Source organism: Vipera berus (assembly GCF_964194415.1).
Source record: "Vipera berus genome assembly, chromosome: 1".
Taxonomy (NCBI): Eukaryota; Metazoa; Chordata; class Lepidosauria; order Squamata; family Viperidae; genus Vipera; species Vipera berus.
This window is the reverse complement of record NC_138202.1, coordinates 164,696,495-164,717,767: the sequence shown is the minus strand read 5'-3', so window position 1 is coordinate 164,717,767 and position 21,273 is coordinate 164,696,495. Positions and strand designations below refer to the sequence as shown.

General features: G+C 40.7%; 1 protein-coding gene across 1 annotated transcript in view; it reads left to right on the top strand.

Annotated features, from left to right (window-relative positions):
- Nucleotides 1-33: 33 nt before the first annotated feature.
- Nucleotides 34-21,273, top strand: part of CERKL (CERK like autophagy regulator) — a 44,676-nt gene continuing 23,436 nt past the window's right edge. Inside the window, exons 1-2 of the mRNA XM_081334440.1 lie at nucleotides 34-439; nucleotides 14,500-14,742. Of these exons, the coding sequence (XP_081190566.1) occupies nucleotides 163-439; nucleotides 14,500-14,742 (520 nt within the window). The 5' untranslated portion in view covers nucleotides 34-162. The remainder of the gene's footprint in view (nucleotides 440-14,499; nucleotides 14,743-21,273) is intronic.

Sequence of the window (21,273 nt, the reverse complement as noted above, 5' to 3'; positions counted from 1 at the left end):
TCTCAGGCCCTCAGAGGGCGCATTAGGCCTCTCATTCGGCTCCTCTCCCCCCTTCCGAGGAGGAGGAGGCAAGCCGCTCGCTCCCTCAGTAGCGCCGCGACGCTCCGCCGAGGCGATTCTGCCTTTTTTTTTTTTATAATTGTTCGGAGGGAAGCGGGCAAAATGCCCCAACTACACAGGCCCAGGAGAATAGCCTGCGCTGAGAGCCCCCCGGAGGTCTCTGAGGGGGCGAAAGGAGGCGCTGGCCAGGCGAACCTCGGCTACTCCAGCGGGGAAGAAAAAGCGGGAAGCGGCCAAGGGAGCGACGCGGCGGCGGCGGCGGACGGAGAGGACCTGCCGCTTCTGAGGGGAATTTTTGAGGTCAAGAAGAGGAGCTGCGATGTGGCGCTGAGCGCCCAGAGGCTTAGCTGGAGCCCTATCACGCCAGAGAGCCCCTTCGGTGAGGGCTGCGCCCCCCCTCTCTCTGTGAGGGCTGCGCCCCCCCTCTCTCTCTCTGTGAGGGTGTTGGTGTGAGGGAGAGCGCATAATGTCCCCCTCCCTCTCCTCCCCCCCATCTTTTCCCTCACCGGGGGCAAAACTCCGGCGACTAAATTTACCCGTACGTAAAGTTAGTAGCCGCCGTCCTACTCGGTAATTTTAATGAAATTTGAAACCCTTCCCCGCCGCCTCAGAAGTACGCCTTGTTTTGTCTTAAAAAGTTTTCTCTCTAGTCTAGACCCTTCTTGCCAATTTGGGGGGGGGGCAGGGGGTCAACGGGGGGGCGGTGTGAGCGTGGGCGGTAAGCGGTAGCAAAGCTTGAAGGGACGTTTTGTTCAACCAACAAATTTAAGGAGAAACTTCCAAAGAGTGAGGGCAATTAAACCGGGGGAAACAGCTTGCCTCCAGACGTTGTGGGTGCTTCGTCACTGGGGTTTTTTAAAGAAGAGACTGGACGGCCACTTGTCTCAAATTGTATAGGGCAGGGGTAGGCAACCTCGGCTCTTTTATGACTCGTGGACTTCAACTCCCAGAATTCCTGAGTCAGCTATGCTGACTCAGGAATTCTGGGAGTTGAAGTCCACGAGTCATAAAAGAGCCGAGGTTGCCTACCCCTGGTATAGGGTTTCCTGCTCGAGCCGGGGGTTGGACTAGAAGATCTCTAAGCTCCCTTCCAGCTCTATTCTGATTCTGTTGCCAGTGACGGACTATCTAGATCCGGAAAGTAACATGAATCTCAGTTTTTTTCCTCCTCTCTTTTCTACCTGCGAAGGGATGTGTGGGGAGGGGGGGGCGCCGGCTTTCAAGCTGCGCTTTTACCTGAGAATAGCACCTTGTGTCCAATGCGAAGTTTTGGAGAAATATTGGCATCTTTGCTGTATTATTAAGTTGCAACCACTTTTGCTAGTGGTTGGTTGCATTTTTTTCACTGCCAAAAGTGGTGGTGGTGGGAAATCTATAAAGACGTATTAAAATCAGGTGTGCCTTTTCCCTGGTAAGTCTAGAAAGTGCCGTTTTGAAAGAAACTTGCTTTGAGTTAAAGTAGTTTTGGCGGTGAAATATTGCAGTCTTGGCTGACATGCAACTCGTTTTCATTCAGTCTAATCGGCAAAGGAAGATGGTTTTGCTTTGTAAAGGCTGACATTTCTCTTTTCTGCTTTCCAATCGAGCTTCTTTTTCTTAATCTTAGCCCTGCCCAAATCTTTAAAAAAAGAAAAAGAAAAAAAAGGATGGCAGACTAGTGATTGAAACAAGAAAAAAAATGCTCCATTCTTCTGTAGAGGGAATAGGTGTCCCTTGTATTTGCTGTGATAGGCAGGTGTATGTATGCAAATCATACTGTCCTTAGTTTAATGCAAAGGACAGGGTGTGGTTGGAGCTGATCATGCAATGTAGTGTTTTCTCCTGGAGAAGGAAAATGCAATTTTTCATCACCTCTTGGAGCTTTTGGAAACTTGGAGCTTTTCAATAGGGGAAGATTTTGTTTATTTCACAGCCTTTCTAAACCAGCCAGTTCCCAATGGATGTTGGGAGGCAAATAAAACAGCAGTACAACTTAAACAAATACACTTAAAATCATATTGGAAAAAGGAAAAAAAATCATGGCACCCCACTTCAGTTCAGACCAGATTTGTGGCTATTTACTTAGTAGCTTGATTGGGGGGGGGGAAAGGGGGGTGATAAGTGATTTGGTAACCTAATTCCCAGACTATGCCTCCATAGAACTGAGATAAGTAACAGAGTAGTCATTATGGGAAACTGCCAACTTACTCTGCAAGTCTGATAGGGTACTAGAGGAAGAAAGCCCATGGAGACATGCCACATGATGCCCTTAGCCAGAGTTGGGAGTTCAGGGAGTTGATGAAATCAAAGCAAATCAGGCTGTAACTACAAACTCTGGAATGGAATGTCTGTGTTCAAAGTCAAAGAATGGGGCTCTCTATTGAAGGGATTACAAGTGGAAGTCCACATGTAATCCACAATCTTGTGTTATCAAGATTGTTATAATTCCTGTCATGTGAGTAGACTTTCATTTGCATGATGCAGGCTTTTTTCTCCATTATTCTTGAGACACAATAAACATTACCAGAATGTAAACTTGTATCTTCAAATTTTAAAAATAATAGAACATTCATTTTCGTGGAAATAAGGTTGTTTTTTCACATTAAGGATACTCCAGCATATTAAGATATTTAAAATATGCCCCTGATTATCTTACTTTGTGGTTGTTAGGCCATGTTTTATATGGGGTAGTGTCCTATCCAAAATATTGTGATGTAAAAAACTATAGTAAAATGACAATTATCTTTGCTTGTTGACTTGTTCAACATAACTCTTAGGCAAATCAATTTATGTTCTATTTTTATTCCTATCACAACTTTAATCTGTAGTATTTATTGAAAACGTGAATTCTGTGAAATATAGCTTACATAATTTAAAATATGCTGTACTTTTTATGTATTAGCTTTTCCTGAACAAACTCTGGTAGTCTTTTGAGTTATTTTGATGTTCTTATGAGAATGTTCTGTTGAAACAAATGTGTTACATTACCTGTGTCTTTGATACATACATTACCCCTCTACCATAAGGGTCTGCTATTATGTTAGACACCAGCTGATTTTATGATAGTATCAGATTTCTTCCACATATGTTTATGTTTTGTCCAGATGAACTCAACAACATCTGTTACTTTTGTGGTGGTATCTGCTGCTTCCTTTCAGTATTTGACCTTTTGGTTAATTATAGCTAAAAATCTGCAAAGTGTTTAGTATTATATGCTTCTCATATGAGTTTCTTTGGGGGCGGTGGTATGGGAGGGGGCAGGAATGAATGTACTTGCCCCTAATCAGCTATCAGTAGTTTACTGAATTCTGTGAACTATTTAAATCACTTATAAAACAGCCATGGATATTTAAATATTTTGGTTTACCATTTAAAATTAAAATTACATAGTAGTTAAATTTGCATTTTTCCAAGCAGAGTTCTTGATCCTCAGGAAGTTGAAAACCAGATATTTATATTCTCATCCAAATTATGAAGCTGAAATACATAGATCAGATTGAACTACTGTAAGTCCAAGAAGAACAAACTACATATAGAACCTATTTTCTGCCTAAAAGTTGATTTCTTAAATAAACTACATATACACAAAGCTGGTAGCTGGGAGAAAGAAAACACCAATTATAGCATATGTGTGTCTTAAAAATATTAAAGAATGGTAAGAATCGCAGATCTTTTGTGTTTATGAAAGATTAATATTATAAACTGATTGAAGATGACCTGTAAAAGACAAATCACACGTGTTTTTAAGTGCAATTAATCATTCCTACTGATAACTTATTTCTTTTGTAAAGTGAAAGCATTTCTTTTCCTTTGAAAAAATAACGCATTGCTTAAAAATACTCTGTTTATATAAACTAGGTTACAAAATCCCAATTTTATTCTCTAAATTTATCTAGGGTTAAACTAGACATTTCACAATTGCAACTGCAACAAATGTATGAACTGGACAATCTGACAAAAAAGAGGGAACCCTCTTTCAAATCACCGATAATGTATTTTTAATAGTAACTTACTATTGTAATTTAGTGTCACTATAAGGTTGTTAATTTCTGTTTTTTGGGGGAAAATTGAATCACGGTTTTTTTTTCGGATGGAGAAAAAATGACATTGATATAAGATGTAGTGAGAACAAAGTAGGAAAGTTGATCGTAATGAACTTTTGGGGGGATGGATGGGTTCACAGAATCTTAAAAGCCTGTCTTTCCACTGTTAGTTCCCCCATTGCCAGCCCCCTGTGCCATATACCATCCCATTTCAAGGAGTTCTGGGAGCATATCTCCTGAAAACGCAGAAGTCACAAGGAAAGGGGAAAAATGCTCTCTAAATGAAATTTTAGTTTTGGAATTGCCCTTAAAAATTTTTTTGAATTAGATAAATTTTACTAACTCTAAGAAAAAGTAACATTTGCATATTGAATATTTAATCATTCAGGTTTTTAAATGGAAATATTCTAAGCTTCAGAAATTAGGATTGTGTACACATCAGGAAAAATTAGGCAAAAGCTCTTCAGACCTTCCATGAGTATAATATCTTCCTGCTATTCATTAAAATAGCCCAGAGTTTGAATGGAATCTGTCTAAGCCTAAAATAGAAGCAGATGCTTTAAAAAGGTGACTCATTAAAGTTAATGGAACCCTTAAAGTGGTATCAATTTTTTTTCAAACTTGCATAGAAATCTGATGTTGGGCTACTTTAATGAACAAAGAGAAGTAGTCTGAAATATTTTAAAATATTTTTTGGAATGTATGCAGTTTTGATGAGAATATTTCTCTATTTTTGAAATAACTTTTCCAATCTATTAACAATCATAAAATTCCCTAAACTATAATAAAAGTATTTCACCTATTTTTAAATTCATTCATTCTAGCCATTGTCTATCCACTGCAAGAGGGAAGGCCTAATTATAAAATTACAAATTTTAAAAAGTAGGAGATACTAATAGTACCGTATATACTTGAGTATAAGCCGACTCGAGTATAAGCCGAGACCCCCAATTTCACCCCCCAAAACTGGAAAAAGTTATTGACTCGAGTATAAGCCGATCCGCCGTTCTGCAAGCCTGAATACACAGGAATACCCTGTGTGGCCGCGGCTCGTCGGCAGGTCTCCGTTCCTCCTGCCGACCTTTGGGGAGGTTTGGGCGCCTCCCCAAACCTCCCCAAACGTCGGCAGGTCTCCGTTCCTCCTGCCGACCTTTGGGGAGGTTTGGGCGCCTCCCCAAACCTCCCCAAACCTCGGCAGGTCTCCGTTCCTGTTTGGGGAGGTTTGGGCGCCTCCCCAAACCTCCCCAAACCTCGGCAGGTCTCCGTTCCTCCGCGCAGACCTGCCGACGTTTGGGGAGGTTTGGGCGCCTCCCCAAACCTCCCCAAACCTCGGCAGGTCTCCGTTCCTGTTTGGGGAGGTTTGGGCGCCTCCCCAAACCTCCCCAAACCTCGGCAGGTCTCCGTTCCTCCGCGCAGACCTGCCGACCTTTGGGGAGGTTTGGGCGCCTCCCCAAACGTCCCCAAACCTCGGCAGGTCTCCGTTCCTGTTTGGGGAGGTTTGGGCGCCTCCCCAAACCTCCCCAAACCTCGGCAGGTCTCCGTTCCTCCGCGCAGACCTGCCGACCTTTGGGGAGGTTTGGGCGCCTCCCCAAACGTCCCCAAACCTCGGCAGGTCTCCGTTCCTGTTTGGGGAGGTTTGGGCGCCTCCCCAAACCTCCCCAAACCTCGGCAGGTCTCCGTTCCTCCGCGCAGACCTGCCGACGTTTGGGGAGGTTTGGGCGCCTCCCCAAACCTCCCCAAACCTCGGCAGGTCTCCGTTCCTGTTTGGGGAGGTTTGGGCGCCTCCCCAAACCTCCCCAAACCTCGGCAGGTCTCCGTTCCTCCGCGCAGACCTGCCGACGTTTGGGGAGGTTTGGGGAGGCGCCCAAACCTCCCCAAAGGTCGGCAGGAAGAACGGAGACCTGCCGAGGTTTGGGGACGTTTGGGGAGGCGCCCAAACCTCCCTAAAGGTCGGCAGGTCTGCGCGGAGGAACGGAGACCTGCCGAGGTTTGGGGAGGCGCCCAAACCTCCCCAAACAGGAACGGAGACCTGCCGAGGTTTGGGGACGTTTGGGGAGGCGCCCAAACCTCCCCAAAGGTCGGCAGGTCTGCGCGGAGGAACGGAGACCTGCCGAGGTTTGGGGAGGTTTGGGGAGGCGCCCAAACCTCCCCAAACAGGAACGGAGACCTGCCGAGGTTTGGGGACGTTTGGGGAGGCGCCCAAACCTCCCCAAAGGTCGGCAGGTCTGCGCGGAGGAACGGAGACCTGCCGAGGTTTGGGGACGTTTGGGGAGGCGCCCAAACCTCCCCAAACAGGAACGGAGACCTGCCGAGGTTTGGGGACGTTTGGGGAGGCGCCCAAACCTCCCCAAAGGTCGGCAGGTCTGCGCGGAGGAACGGAGACCTGCCGAGGTTTGGGGAGGTTTGGGGAGGCGCCCAAACCTCCCCAAACAGGAACGGAGACCTGCCGAGGTTTGGGGACGTTTGGGGAGGCGCCCAAACCTCCCCAAAGGTCGGCAGGTCTGCGCGGAGGAACGGAGACCTGCCGAGGTTTGGGGACGTTTGGGGAGGCGCCCAAACCTCCCCAAACAGGAACGGAGACCTGCCGAGGTTTGGGGACGTTTGGGGAGGCGCCCAAACCTCCCCAAAGGTCGGCAGGTCTGCGCGGAGGAACGGAGACCTGCCGAGGTTTGGGGAGGTTTGGGGAGGCGCCCAAACCTCCCCAAACAGGAACGGAGACCTGCCGAGGTTTGGGGACGTTTGGGGAGGCGCCCAAACCTCCCCAAAGGTCGGCAGGTCTGCGCGGAGGAACGGAGACCTGCCGAGGTTTGGGGAGGTTTGGGGAGGCGCCCAAACCTCCCCAAACAGGAACGGAGACCTGCCGAGGTTTGGGGACGTTTGGGGAGGCGCCCAAACCTCCCCAAAGGTCGGCAGGTCTGCGCGGAGGAACGGAGACCTGCCGAGGTTTGGGGAGGCGCCCAAACCTCCCCAAACAGGAACGGAGACCTGCCGAGGTTTGGGGAGGCGCCCAAACCTCCCCAAAGGTCGGCAGGTCTGCGCGGAGGAACGGAGACCTGCCGAGGTTTGGGGAGGTTTGGGGAGGCGCCCAAACCTCCCCAAACAGGAACGGAGACCTGCCGAGGTTTGGGGACGTTTGGGGAGGCGCCCAAACCTCCCCAAAGGTCGGCAGGTCTGCGCGGAGGAACGGAGACCTGCCGAGGTTTGGGGAGGTTTGGGGAGGCGCCCAAACCTCCCCAAAGGTCGGCAGGAGGAACGGAGACCTGCCGAGGTTTGGGGAGGCGCCCAAACCTCCCCAAAGGTCGGCAGGAGGAACGGAGACCTGGGGAGGTTTGGGGAGGCGCCCAAACCTCCCCAAAGGTCGGCAGGAGGAACGGAGACCTGCCGAGGTTTGGGGAGGCGCCCAAACCTCCCCAAAGGTCGGCAGGAGGAACGGAGACCTGCCGAGGTTTGGGGAGGCGCCCAAACCTCCCCAAAGGTCGGCAGGAGGAACGGAGACCTGCCGACGTTTGGGGAGGTTTGGGGAGGCGCCCAAACCTCCCCAAACGTCGGCAGGTCTGCGCGGAGGAACGGAGACCTGCCGAGGTTTGGGGAGGCGCCCAAACCTCCCCAAACGTCGGCAAGTCTCCGTTCCTCCGCGCCCTGCCTGCCTGCTTCTTTCCGCTGCGGAAAGAAGCAGGCAGGCAAGGCGCGGAGTTTGGGGAGGTGCGCGCGCACCTCCCCAAACCTCCCCAAACTTCGGCAGGTCTCGGACGGCGGTGGCTTGGGAGAGGTGCGGGCGATCCCGGAAGCACCAAAGCCTCGGCCGCGCACAAGTCCTCGGTAAGTTTTTTTTGTTGACTGGAGTATAAGCCGAAGTGGAATTTTTCAGCCCAAAAAGTGGGCTGAAAAATTCGGCTTATACTCAAGTATATACGGTAATTGGATCAGGCTATAATGCTACAAAAAGTCCATATTTATGTGATATTTTAGTGTGTTTAAATTTACCACTAGTACTGAGGCCATGATAGTTTTTATATAATAACTAGCATTTTATATCTGAGGGTGAAGATTTTGAGGAAATCTAAACTTATAAAAACATACTATGATAATTAGCATGATTATGCAGTATGCAAGCATGATTTGTAGTTGCCTTGAACTGCAAGATGGGTCGCAAATAAATTTAATAAATAAAAGTTATTTCTGAGCCCTGATGACTTTCAAAATTTAATTCATGCTTTTATGTCCTCTTTAATACAGTATTATATGTAAACTTGCTTAGTGGCTATTTTTTTTTAAAAAAGGGGAAAAACTGATTAAAAAAATTACTGCCATGCTTACCATGTGTATAGTTATACAACATATTTTTTTAAAAAAATGCAAAAATTGATAATGCAGGTTTTTTTTAAAGAGTAGAGTTGAAATTAGTTTGCTATATTCACTAAGTGGTGATAGCATCTGTGGTGTAAAGGAAAGTATGCTTAGATTACTTTGCAGACCTTTTAATCTCTGAAACAACAGATGTTATGTTCTATCTAGTAACATGTATCATGGAAACAGTGGGGTTTTTTTCAGTGAAATAATTGATGATGAAATAACATAATTACTGATCCAAAGAATACATATTTGTTATTTATTCACTGATATATTTTGGTTACGATGATATTTTTGGGAAACAATATGTAAAATATAAAATGAAATACTGGCAAAGAAAGATGGGTTATAATAAACACATATTTTCTTTTTCCCCCCTTGTTTTCTGATATTTCTGTGCTAATGATTATGGGCTTGAGTCTAATGTTCATACACAGGTGGAGAACTGCTGTTAATAAGCAAGATAAAGCCATGTCCTTACTAAAGGTTAATAACCAAAAGGAGTAGGAAGTCCTGCTTAATAGGAAGTTGTGAGATGATAAAAAATGAAGGAGCTGAGTAACCTGGTCTATAGTTATAAATATGACTAGGCTGATTGTTGAGGACTCTCAGCTGTTTTACTTCATGATCTCACAATGTGCTGTATTTATTAATCCAAGCTTCTTTTGTCACACCAGTGACAATAGAATAGAATTATGTCTGAGCTTCCCCTTCGAAGGAAACATACCTTAGTATTTGGAACAGTTGGCTGGGCTTTCTAACTGCTGGACTTTCTACCTGCCAAGGTTGTGCCAGGACTTGGACGTCTTGTGGGCAAGACATGAAATATTTATTTTGCCTTGCTTTACCAAATAGAGATAACCCTTGTTCAGAAACCAATAACTTGATTGTTAAGCGAAGCAGTCATTAAGTGAAATCACGAATGTGCTTGTGATTTTACTTCAGCTTTCCTTTGCTTTATAGACCCATGAAGGTTGTAAGGATTGATCATAAAGTCACTTTTTAATCACCTTCATATATACAAAGGGCTGGATGAGGCAGTTGATAAACGAGGACAATCTATAGAATTTTGAATGTTCAGTATACATCAAATAATATGAATAAGACCCAAGACTTAATAGAAGAAGTGTTAGTTTCTATCATAGTAACCTTGGATGAAAGCTGCAGAATGAAAATGAAATTTACATACCAGAGTAACTTTATATGTAGCTGATATGTGTAGTCACTGTTCTTCTTCAGATTCATAGGTGAATGTAACTATTGAGTTTAAATTTATTATTAGTGAACATTCATTTATGCAGCATCTTATTTATCTATTAACAGATTTTCAGTTTTAAAGATTGTATTTCTGATCCAAAAATATACAATACTTAATTTTATTCTTAATAAATCTTTCTGTAATATTGCAAATACCTTGTAGTGGGACATAATATGAAACACTGTAGGGAAAAGAACCACCCTAAAAAGCAGAGACATCACCCTGCGAACAAAAGTGCGTATAGTCAAGGCTATGTATGGTCTTCCCAGTTGCAATGTATGGCTGTGAAAGTTGGACCATAAGAAAGGCTGAGCGCCAAAGAATTGAGGCCTTTGAACTATGGTGCTGGAGAAGACTCCTGCGAGTCCCTTGGACTGCAAGGCGATCAAACCGGTCAGTCCTAGAGGAGATCAACCCTGACTGCTCTTTAGAAGACCAGATCCTGAAGTTGAAACTCAAATACTTTGGCCACCTAATGAGAAAGAAGGACTCACTGGAGAAGAGCCTAATGCTGGGAAAGGTTGAGGGCAAGAGAAGAAGGGGACGACAGAGAATGAGGTGGCTGGATGGAGTCACTGAAGCAGTAGGCATGAGCTTAAATGGACTCCAGAAGATAGTAGAGGACAGGAAGGCCTGGAGGAACGTTGTCCATGGGGTCGCGATGGTTTGGACATGACTTCTCAACTAGCAACAACAAGGGAAAAGAACGCAAAATTTAAACTGAAAGATTAAATTATTTAATAATAATTAACATTATTTTGTGCTATGAGACGTGCAATGCTGTACAGTATATAGTTTTTAAAAATTAACTTCATAAATTGTGCATGACTTAAGAAAGGTAGAGGTCTTGCATAAAAAATAAATTCTCTTGCATCTTACCTCTAACACAAACCCAAATGTATGTTGCCTGTGTGTGTGTGTGTGTGTGTGTGTGTGTGTGTTCATGCTGCATTATCTAAATGTTTCTAAAGTAGCTCACATTCTAGAATGGTGGCATTAGCTTTCTTTACCAATTCTGTCATACAGTTAGGAGATACCAAGCAATGTGCACAATTAGCGAATCAGTATCTTTGCTTAGTTTACTTTTAATGCTACATAGTTTGAAACATCGATCATTAGATTTTGCACTAATTCTATTAATAATAGTTGTTTCTATATTCTTTATATATAGAAGATAATTTGAGAAGAAACATTCATTCTTGTGTACACAGGACATTATTGTGGGATTCCAAAGGGTATGAGTACTTCAATTCCTTGTTACGAATGTCAGAGAGTAGTTTTAGATGCTTCAGATGGGTATGGTTATCAGATTTCTGTATAAAATATTCGACATGCATTTGATTTGTACATAAGTATGAATTTACAGGTTTCAGATATTCAAAAAGGTCAAAGTCTATTTAAATCTTTAAATAGTATAAATTGTAAAATAATACAAAATTAATTCCATAATTAATGTTTATCTATAATAATAGGAGTTACTAATCTAAATTTCTCTAATCATCCAAAGTAAGAGAGAAAATCCACTTCTCACTAACTATGACTTGTAGGTTTCTGTAGGTGGTTGAAATCTTTTCATGTATCCAAATATGAAGACCAGTGGAATGCACTGATTTCAGTGGATTGCCAAATTGAATGCCCGTTTGTTTGCACAATCTAGTAAAAATAGTACAATGCCAACAAACTGCATTGGATTATGTATTCTGTTTAAGTTTGTTCACTTTTATAAGAACATATAGTTCTTGAACAAGGGACGCGGTGGCTCAATGGGTTAGGACGCTGAGCCTGTCGATCAGAAGGTCGGCAGTTTGGCGGGTCGAATCCCGAGTGCCGCGTGACAGAGTGAGCGCCTGTTACTCATCCCAGCTTCTGCCAACCTAGCAGTTCAAAAGCACGTAAAAATGCAAGTAGAAAAATAGGGACCACTACGGTGGGAAGGTAACAGCGTTCCGTGCGCCTTTGGCGTCTAGTCCTGCTGGCCACATGACCACGGAGACGTCCTCGGACAAGCGCTGGCTCTTCGGCTTTGAAACGGAGATGAGCACCGGCCCCTAGAGTCGGAAACGACTAGCACACATGTGCGGGGGAACCTTTACCTTTACCTATAGTTCTTGAAGAACGTATGTTCAAAATTATATTTCTTCCCATCCCCATATGTCTCCAAAAGTGTAGAGTACTGTGCAACCCCCCTAATATTTTTTAAAGTGTTCATGTAGCTTCATTGACTCTTTTGTTGGCAGAGGTGATACTTGTAAAGGTTTGCCACATTGTGTAGTCTTTTTAGAATCAAAAAGATGTCTCTGTGCCATATTGGTTCTCCACCCACAGATCCAGCATATACTGTATTAAGAAAGAAATAAAATTTGTCTTTCTGTATGAATGATTCTTGAAGGTAGTAATTTGGTTGAAATGATATGTACCTAAAATGGTTGTTTTCTGATCAGTTTCCTTCCTTCTGACAGATATTTGCATCCCAAGTTTAAAAAGCAAAATAATATGAATAAAAAATACCTTCCTCCTCTTTTAAAACTCAGAGTAATAATATATGGGTTGTCAAATGAATTTGGTTATTAAATAAAACTAAAAATTTGAAATGTTTGAGAAGGTTCAGTTACTTATGATATGAATGTGATATGCTTAACTAAAGTGCTTAACACATGCTTATAGAAATTAATATCATAGCCAGCCTTATTTTTGAATTGTATTTGAAGAAGTGGACATGTGCAGAAACTGTGAGTACAATTAGTGTCAAGCAGATAAATCCACCTCTAATCCTGTTTATGCTCTGCATCAGGCAGATGTGCCAAAATTGATGTAGACATGCTCTTGGCTTACAGTAATATTTTAAAGAACTGTGTAGTGCTGTTTTTGCTGAGGCCTTTCTTAATGTTAAGTGTGATTAAAAAGAGAAGAAAAGTGTAACCTTACTTTATGAAGGTTTGTGGCCTGCTCTTATGGTGACGAAACAACAATAGCAGGAAAGACTACCTTTGTTCCTTGTAATTAAATTGATTTCAGAAATACAGTGGGAAGTGGGAGCTGAATCAAGTAAATAGCATGATATCTAATGTATACTTAAATCCCCTCCAAGAACAGATGGCACCCTGTATCCTTCTAGGTAACATGAGAGGAGAGTTAATGTTTTGAAACAGCTAGCAATAATCACTATTGTACTGATGAATGGATAATTCTTGAACGAAAAAGAAAAGTTTGCGGTGTAAATTTATACACCAGTTTTAATTAAAAAATTAAACGTTTTCATTTTTTTTAACTGAGAAATTGATGGTGAAATTCCATTCTTTCAGGTGAAGTTATAAATTTTGCAATTTGTTTCTCATTCAAATTGTTTATAACTGTTTAAAATAACATTGTGTAGCCATTTGAAATTGGGGCTAACACGCCAACATTTCCTTGTGTACAGAAAAAATGCAGAACTACCAATTCCAGGTGGTAGTCTCCATAAGACCAGTTACATTGGAACTTCAAAAAATATTCGTAATACACTAACCATGGTCAGCATTCTACTCTTTTTAATGGCTGACAAACAAGATCACCAGTTTTTTTGGATGTGGCAGCAATACAAAACAACACAAGAGACATTCAGTGTGTCTATGAACTTCATGTAGTAAGGAGATTTTTTAAAGATCTCTTCCTATCATGGTTTTGTTGGCTGTAGACCTTTGGCTATATCAGTCCACTTGCAGCTAGATAGGTCTTAATGGGAAAAAGTTGTGTGAAAATCAGATTACTTAGGAATGTGTTTCTATAGATACTGTTCATTTAGCATTTGTGAGAAAGTTGGAGATACGCAAAACTTAATGATTTGGGAACTAAATGTTCAGGAAAACTTTGGAAAATTTTGTTCCTCTTCTGAATGAGTCTGAACCCTCTTTATTAAGATAATAATAATAATAATAATAATAATAATAATAATAATAATAATAATAATAATAATAATAATAATAATAGGGATGCGGTGGCTTAGTGGGTTAGGATGCTGAGCTTGTCGATCAGATGGTCGGCAGTTTGGCGGGTCGAATCCCGAGTGCCGCGTAACAGAGTGAGCGCCTGTTACTCGTCCCAGCTTCTGCCAACCTAGCAGTTCGAAAGCACGTAAAAATGCAAGTAGAAAAATAGGGACCACTACGGTGGGAAGGTAACAGCGTTCCGTGCGCCTTTGGCATCTAGTCATGCCGGCCACATGACCACGGAGACATCCTCGGACAAGCGCTGGCTCTTTGGCTTTGAAACGGAGATGGGCACCGGCCCCTAGAGTCGGAAACGACTAGCACGCATGTGCGGGGGAACCTTTACCCTTACCTTTACCTAAATCCTTTGAACCAGAATCAGTTTGAGGTGTCCCAGATACCCATTCCTAAATTGATGAGGTTTATATTGTTCACTGTTACTTCTAGTTCTTCATGATCTGATGGAGATCATCAGTTGTCTGTCAGTATCTGTCCCAAAGGTTCTTTTTCCAAAAGGCAACTGGACTTCCTTGATTTTTTTCTGAACCGAAAGTTCAAAACTGAAGAAGGTTGGATGAGAAGCAAAATGTTTTCAAAGGAAAAAACCGAAGGTCCAACTGCTTTTTGGAAAAAGCACCTTTGGGTCAACCATGCCTGCATAATTGAGAATCTCCATAGACTGCCAGAATTTATTTCTTGTAAATTCATACTTGTGTCATCAGTGAGAATATATAGCCACCTAATGTTTCTAGTGAGCAATCCAATCCATTTACATACACACTGGCACTTTCATACTGATAACTGCACATGATTAAACTGTATTTATTTTCTTCCTTTTCTTCAGGAGGTTCCAGGATTGGTTTACAGCGAAAGGAAAAGTCTGTTGAAATGAAAGAAGTATTTTCCATAAAACTGAAACGTCGTCGTTTTGCTAGGCAAGAAAAAGGAGGCATACTATTAGGAATTACTATTTTTGCGTGTCAAAAAAAAGAAGGCAATAAACTTAAAGATACCACCATCAATCTAGGCAACATAAGTGAAGACCATTGTTACTTGTGGTATAGGTCTTTGAAGAAAATTTTGAACGGTAAGTACTTATTTTCATATTTTCAAAAAGTTTTGTGATAAAAGATATAGCAGTGGTGTTACTGTTTTTTTTATCAAACAATGCGTTCTACTGACTTTAGAAGAGTTTATATCCAGATAAGGATAATTTAAGATTTCACTAATTCTCTTAGCCGTACAGTATATCTCCTATAACTGATTTGATTCACGTTGATATTGGTTATTATGATTTTTATTATTGCTGTTGTTATTTGCACTGATACACTTTTTCACATGGTGAAATTACATGGATTTTATTTTGTGTATTTGGTTCGTAGTAATACTAAACTCATTTGTGTGCGTGAAGCTCTGTCCCAGTGTTCAGCAGGAGATCAGAAACCTTTCCTTCTGTTTCATTATCTGCAATTACCGGTACTTGTTATTTCTGAATCCTGTAAAGTTATATCATCTTTAGGTCGTGCATTATACTGTATAAGGGGCTGCCCTTGAGGACCACTCGGAGGCTCCAACTGGTACAGAATGCAGCCGCGAGAGTTGTGTTGGGAGTCTCCCGATACTCCCATGTTACACCTCTGCTCCGTGAGCTGCATTGGCTCCCAGTTGTCTTCCGGGTGAGATTCAAGGTTCTGGTAATGGTTTTCAAGGCCCTACATGGCATGGGTCCGGAGTACCTTAGGGATCACCTGCTGCCGGCGTCAACTCCCCTCCGCCCTGTGCGTTCCCACAGAGAGGGTCTCCTCAGGGTGCCACCGGTCAGAGAATGTCGTCTGGTGGCCCCCAGGGGGAGGTCCTTCTCTGTGGGCGCCCCGGATTTATGGAATCGGTTGCCGGTTGAGCTCCGGATGGTGCCTGACCTTCGCTCCTTCCGACGCGATCTGAAGACTTATTTGTTCGAACAAGCCGGCCTGGCCTGATGGGGGATGGGTTGGGATTTTATTGTTGTTTTAAATGTATTTAACCTATTGTTTTAGCTTGGGCATTTTGTTTAATTCTTTTTTAACTTTTGTAGTTTTGTACTTTTATATGTTTGCCCTGTTCACCGCCCTGAGTCCTTCGGGAGAAGGGCGGTATACAAATAAAATTATTATTATTATTATTATTATTATTATTATTATTATTATTATTATTATTATTATTATTATTATTATTATTATTATTGTTATTATTGTTATTATTGTTATTATTGTTATTGTTATTATTGTTATTATTGTTATTATTATTATTATCCCTGGCTTGTTTTCCTAACCCCAGGGGTGACCAACCTTTTTACTCCATTAAATTTCATTTGCACTGATGAGTAAAATATTAGTTGTGGCGGTGCATGTGTTCATACCTGATGGCATTTAGGTTTCTTCTCAAGATTTAATGTGCTTTTATCTACCTGTTTGTATTTCTGACCCCACAAATACAATTAGATCCTCATTTTTCCCTGTACGTGTAATGCAGCTCTACTCCTGCTTCAAACTGATTGGTGCTTGGGAGGAGAAGGCATGTGGTTGAACAAATGTGTTCTTGTTATATGTCTCTCCTTTTGCCTAACCAATAGGCAGCACCATCAGTTAGGAGTACTCTTCCATAATTTCTGTACCAGTCTTATGAGCAGAAACAATTTGCTTAGGAAAGGGACCTTCAAGCTGCATCCAGGATTCATTTTTATCAGATTAAATAGAACGAACAAGTATAGTGAAAAAGCTTCCACTCTCCTTACAGCGATTGGTAGGATGAGAAATTGCTGCTCACCACCTATTCCCATAGAGTTATTTTAGAGTTTAGCAATAATGATAAATTGTAGTTTAATGATAATGAACTGTGTTCATATTATCATGCTATATCGTGTTAGCCCAGTATATGCAAAAATCTTTTATCTTTGCACACAGTCTCTTTGTCTCAAACTATCTTAGCTTGCTCTGAAATTAGTACTCATGGTTTACCTACAGGTAATGGTTTATCATTTAATGGATGTTCACAAAAAAGGCCTGCCAACCCAGGGGATAAGATTAGATATAATTCTGTTGTTTTTGATGCCACTAGGTGGGCTTTTAGTGAATTCTATTTAGGTGCTGTGCTTTTGCAGCTTTTAAAATGTATTCTAATTATTTTTGCATTTGTTTAATGCTGTTGTTTTAGAATTAATCTTTTAAACCATTTTAAAAACAGTTAAGCTGATTGCAAACCTTTCTGTTTTGAAAAACTGAATTTCTTAGTTATGTTTAAACGACAAGGGAGATTGTGCCTGACTTGGACAACATTTCCTAAACCATGTTTCCCATCAATTAATTGCTACTATGAAGCCATCCTTATAATAGCTAGTTTGCTGTTATAACTGAGTTTGTGCAATGTTGACTTATTTATTTATTTATCTTTCCATCTGATTTTGATGCCTCCCGATTCCAAGTGATTCCACGCAGCTCAAAGAAAAAATAGCATGACAAAAACACAATAAATACTAATACAAGAAAAATAATTATTAAAAAAGATAACTACAAGATCCAAAAACCCAGACAACAAACCAGTACATATGCAAAACATGACAACACCAATAAGGCAGTTCCATCTCCTCCGCCCCAACATTTTCAGGGTCTTCCGGAATATCATCGGGGTTATTTTTGTTCGTTTCTGGGATCTATTTCATCCTAGACATAACAGTTTCTTTGTATCTGTATTTGAGAAGTGGAAGGAATTAGGGATGACTTTGTGGGAAGACTGTCTTTCTCAAATGTTTCCCACTACTCCTATAAATCAAGATCTGTAATGCCATAAATATTTGATAACAGTAACTCGGTATCCTAGAAAAATTACAATAAGCAATATATTTATGCTATCTTTTGGTCCAAAGACCATTGGTTACCGGTTGTCCTCTGGGTGAGATTTAAGGTGCTGGTACTTACCTTTAAAGCCCTACATGGCTTAGGCCCGGGATACTTGCAGGACCATCTGCTGCCGGGAACGACTTCCCATCGCCCAGTACGCTCTCACAGAGAAGGCCTCCTCAGGGTACCGTCGGCTAGACAATGTTGGCTGGCGACCCCCAGGGGGAGGGCCTTCTCTGTGGGAGCGCCAGCCCTGTGGAACCAGCTCCCCCCTGAGCTTCGGATGGCCCCAGATCTCCAGTCCTTTCGCCGCGGCCTCAGAACATTCCTTTTCCACCTGGCTGACCTGGACTGACAGGGATTTTAATTATGTTTTTAATTTTTAACTCTAATTTTTAATTTATTTTAATTTTAATTTTAATTTATTGTACAGGGGCCTTTAATTTTAATTTTTATTTTAACTTATGTATTTATTGTATGTTATTGTTGTTAGCCGCCCTGAGTCCTTCGGGAGATAGGGTGGCATATAAGTCCCAATAATAAATAAATAAATAAATAAAAGCAAATTTAGGAACAAAGTTAAGATAATATTAGGCAAAATTTAACATTGTGTTGCAAATTATGTGCTTTTAAAAGTCAGATAGAATTAAAATGTTTTTGCCTCCTTTTTTAAGTGATTAGGTTTATAGTCCTCCTAAGGGAGGGAATCTCATGACTGGGAACTGTACCAAAAGGTTCTTCAGCATCCTTGATCACTCCTGCCATTTCCTGATAGCATTTTGTGATTGTGGTACTTTGGCTGAACTTTATTAATCCAACTTTAATACACAGGATTATGTTCTCGTTTATTGATTTCCTCTTTTATGCTAATTTCTTTGCTTCATTTTTCAGTAGTTCAAGTACTGAAATAGAATCATACATAGTTATATAAATAGATACTTTATATTACCTGACCTCCAGTATCTCATTTTGTATCAAAAGACTGAGAATTAATTTGATTATTTACAATGTTCTTATTAAGTCCATGTCTATCTAATGGCATTGTAAAAATAGATGTTACTGTATCTGCATGTAATCAGATTGTTATAAATGTTGGTTTCATGCTAAAACATAAAGATAAAAATGAAAGTATTGTAATTAAAATTAAATATTAAAATTAAAAAATTCTGGTATTAAAGATATCGGATATTATACTAACTTATTTTTATATGTACTAACTTATATCTCACAACCACTTTCTTACAAAAAAGCTATCTAAGATTGTATCATATCTTAAATATTCATCATTTTAAGATGACAGGTTTTAATACATCAAAGATGATAATGTTGAACTTTATTATGCTTTAATGTTCATAGATTATGCTGTAGTGCACGTTGGTGTGTCCCATTAACAATTTTCAAAATTTTTAAATTAAAACTAGGCTTTGCAGTTCACTGGGATACAGTTCTAAAAATATTATGAAAGATAATGTTGCTTGTTTTATGAAATGCTGCTCTAAAACATTAAAAACAGAGTAGGGTAGTTTCAATGCTTTCACTGTTGTCTATGATAAGGTTTCCCAACATGAAACTATATAATTTGTCTTATCTTTCAAAGTCTGATTTCTAAAACATATAAAACATGCTTGCAGTATATATTGGTCTTTTCAGAATAAAAGTGGAATGGTTATTTATACGAGCAAGTGTTATTGAATCTCTTTTACAAGATGCCTCCCACACCAAGCTTTAATATGGGTGTCTAAAGCTTCATGCATGAAGACTTAATTATCCCATTAATGTTATACATTAACAGTTGTAACATCAACTATGTTTTATCTCTAGTCAGCATGAAAAATGTTTATTCGTGTCATTATTACTGTCTCTATGTAGCAATTTTCTTATTGCTAGTGGCATAACAGATTATATATATATATATATATATATATATATATATGTATATGTATATGTATATGTATATGTATATGTATATGTATATGTATATGTATATGTGTGTATATATATATGTGTGTGTGTGTATGTATATATATATATATATATATATATAATATATGACAGTGACATCATTTCAGGCTCCTAACTTTGGTAAACATAAACCTGCTGCCATAAAACCAAATACTGAAAGCAGCACAGATGTGTGTCTGAGGGTAGCGCCCCTGCTGCCCTAGGAGCCTTTGTTTTCAGAACACCCTGATTAACCCCTACTTTTCATGGTTCGTCGATTCGTTCACTGACAGATCAAGTTTAAACTAGTGCATATTAGCACATTTGTTACCAGCAGAGGAACAGTTGGCTATTCTCTACAAGAGCACTGGTTCAGTTTAGGGAAGAAAGCTATAATAAACCCTTAAATTAAATGTAGGTTCTGACGCTATCAAAGCTGTACGCTAGCTTCTGTGTGTTTGCAGTGGGAGCTGAAACCCTTTAACACTTAATATTTAAAACATGTAAAGTTGTTTATTAAAAGTTGGCAGAATAGTCCCATTGGGGAAGAGGAAAATATGCTAGATGATTTTGTGAGGTATGCCCCCTCCCCCAGTGTCACTTCTGAGATGGGCAGCTGTAGAAATCAAATAAATTAGGAAATGTTCCGAGTATTATTAATACTTTGATAAGGTTTTTGCTCATTTAAACTCCAGTGGTATCAACTTGAGTTATTACGATTCATCAGGCTAAGGATAAGCCTCGTTTCTGCAAAATGTTTGCCCTGGCTCTCCCTCCCTTGCCCTCTGTTTAGGTTATTAAATCCAATGACTGAAGGAGCTGACACAAGAAACGAGACGGGCAGCCCTCTTTCCTGTCTCCATACATCGATTGTGTTAGGAACTCAGCTCCCAAACCTAGAACTCTTCTATAGGGTTCCTGGCATTCATTTGATCTGAATCCACTCAGTCCTTTCCTGCTCATTTTCTTAACCCAAATCTAGGTACTGCCTCAGATGCATTTTTAAAAAGTTATTTACAACCCGCTTCGTTTGTTACGAAGAAAGAGACAAATCTTCCCACATTTAGAGATCCAGAGATGAACCTGAGAGCCTCACACATTGTTTCACCCTCCATAAATGAGAGTGATTGTTTGTTGCAGAGGGCCTCTTCTATTTCTTTATTGGAAGCTCTTCAATATATTGTAAACTTTGTTTTTTCTAGGTCTTTAACTGTATGACAACTTCAAGAGATAAAACAACCTGCCTGGTGCAGGTCATTCTTTATGTAAGGCAGATAAAGGAATAAAGTGTAACGCTCGGTGCTTTCCGTAATAGTGGAAGAGGCTTAATCAAGTTTATCTGCCTGATTAATGCTTATCTGAAATGAGCAAACTCTATTTGCATTTTTTTTGTTTAATTGGAACAAATAACAGATTCTTCAGTTGGAGCTAGTCAAATGATGTAGACTTAAAATTCATCCTTGTTTCAAAAAAATTATTCTGAAAAAAAAATCCCAAAATAAAATAGAATTCCCAGTTCATCAAAAACAGGTATGTTCCTGATTATCTTGAGATTTTCTTAATTTCTGAGTTCTATTTTAGGGTCCTTTTATATGGAAGGAATTTTACTGAAGCTGTGAGATAATTGAAAATAAGTGATCTTTGCTTACTAAGCACAAATTACCCTGAGAACTATCAGTAAATTGAGAAATACTTTCTGCTTTTCCCACAAATGTATAGGCCTTAAGGATGTAGGGCCATCTGGATTTTAGGGTCAGAGAAGAAAAAATAACTGACCTAGCTGAATGCTTGAGAGAAGGAGG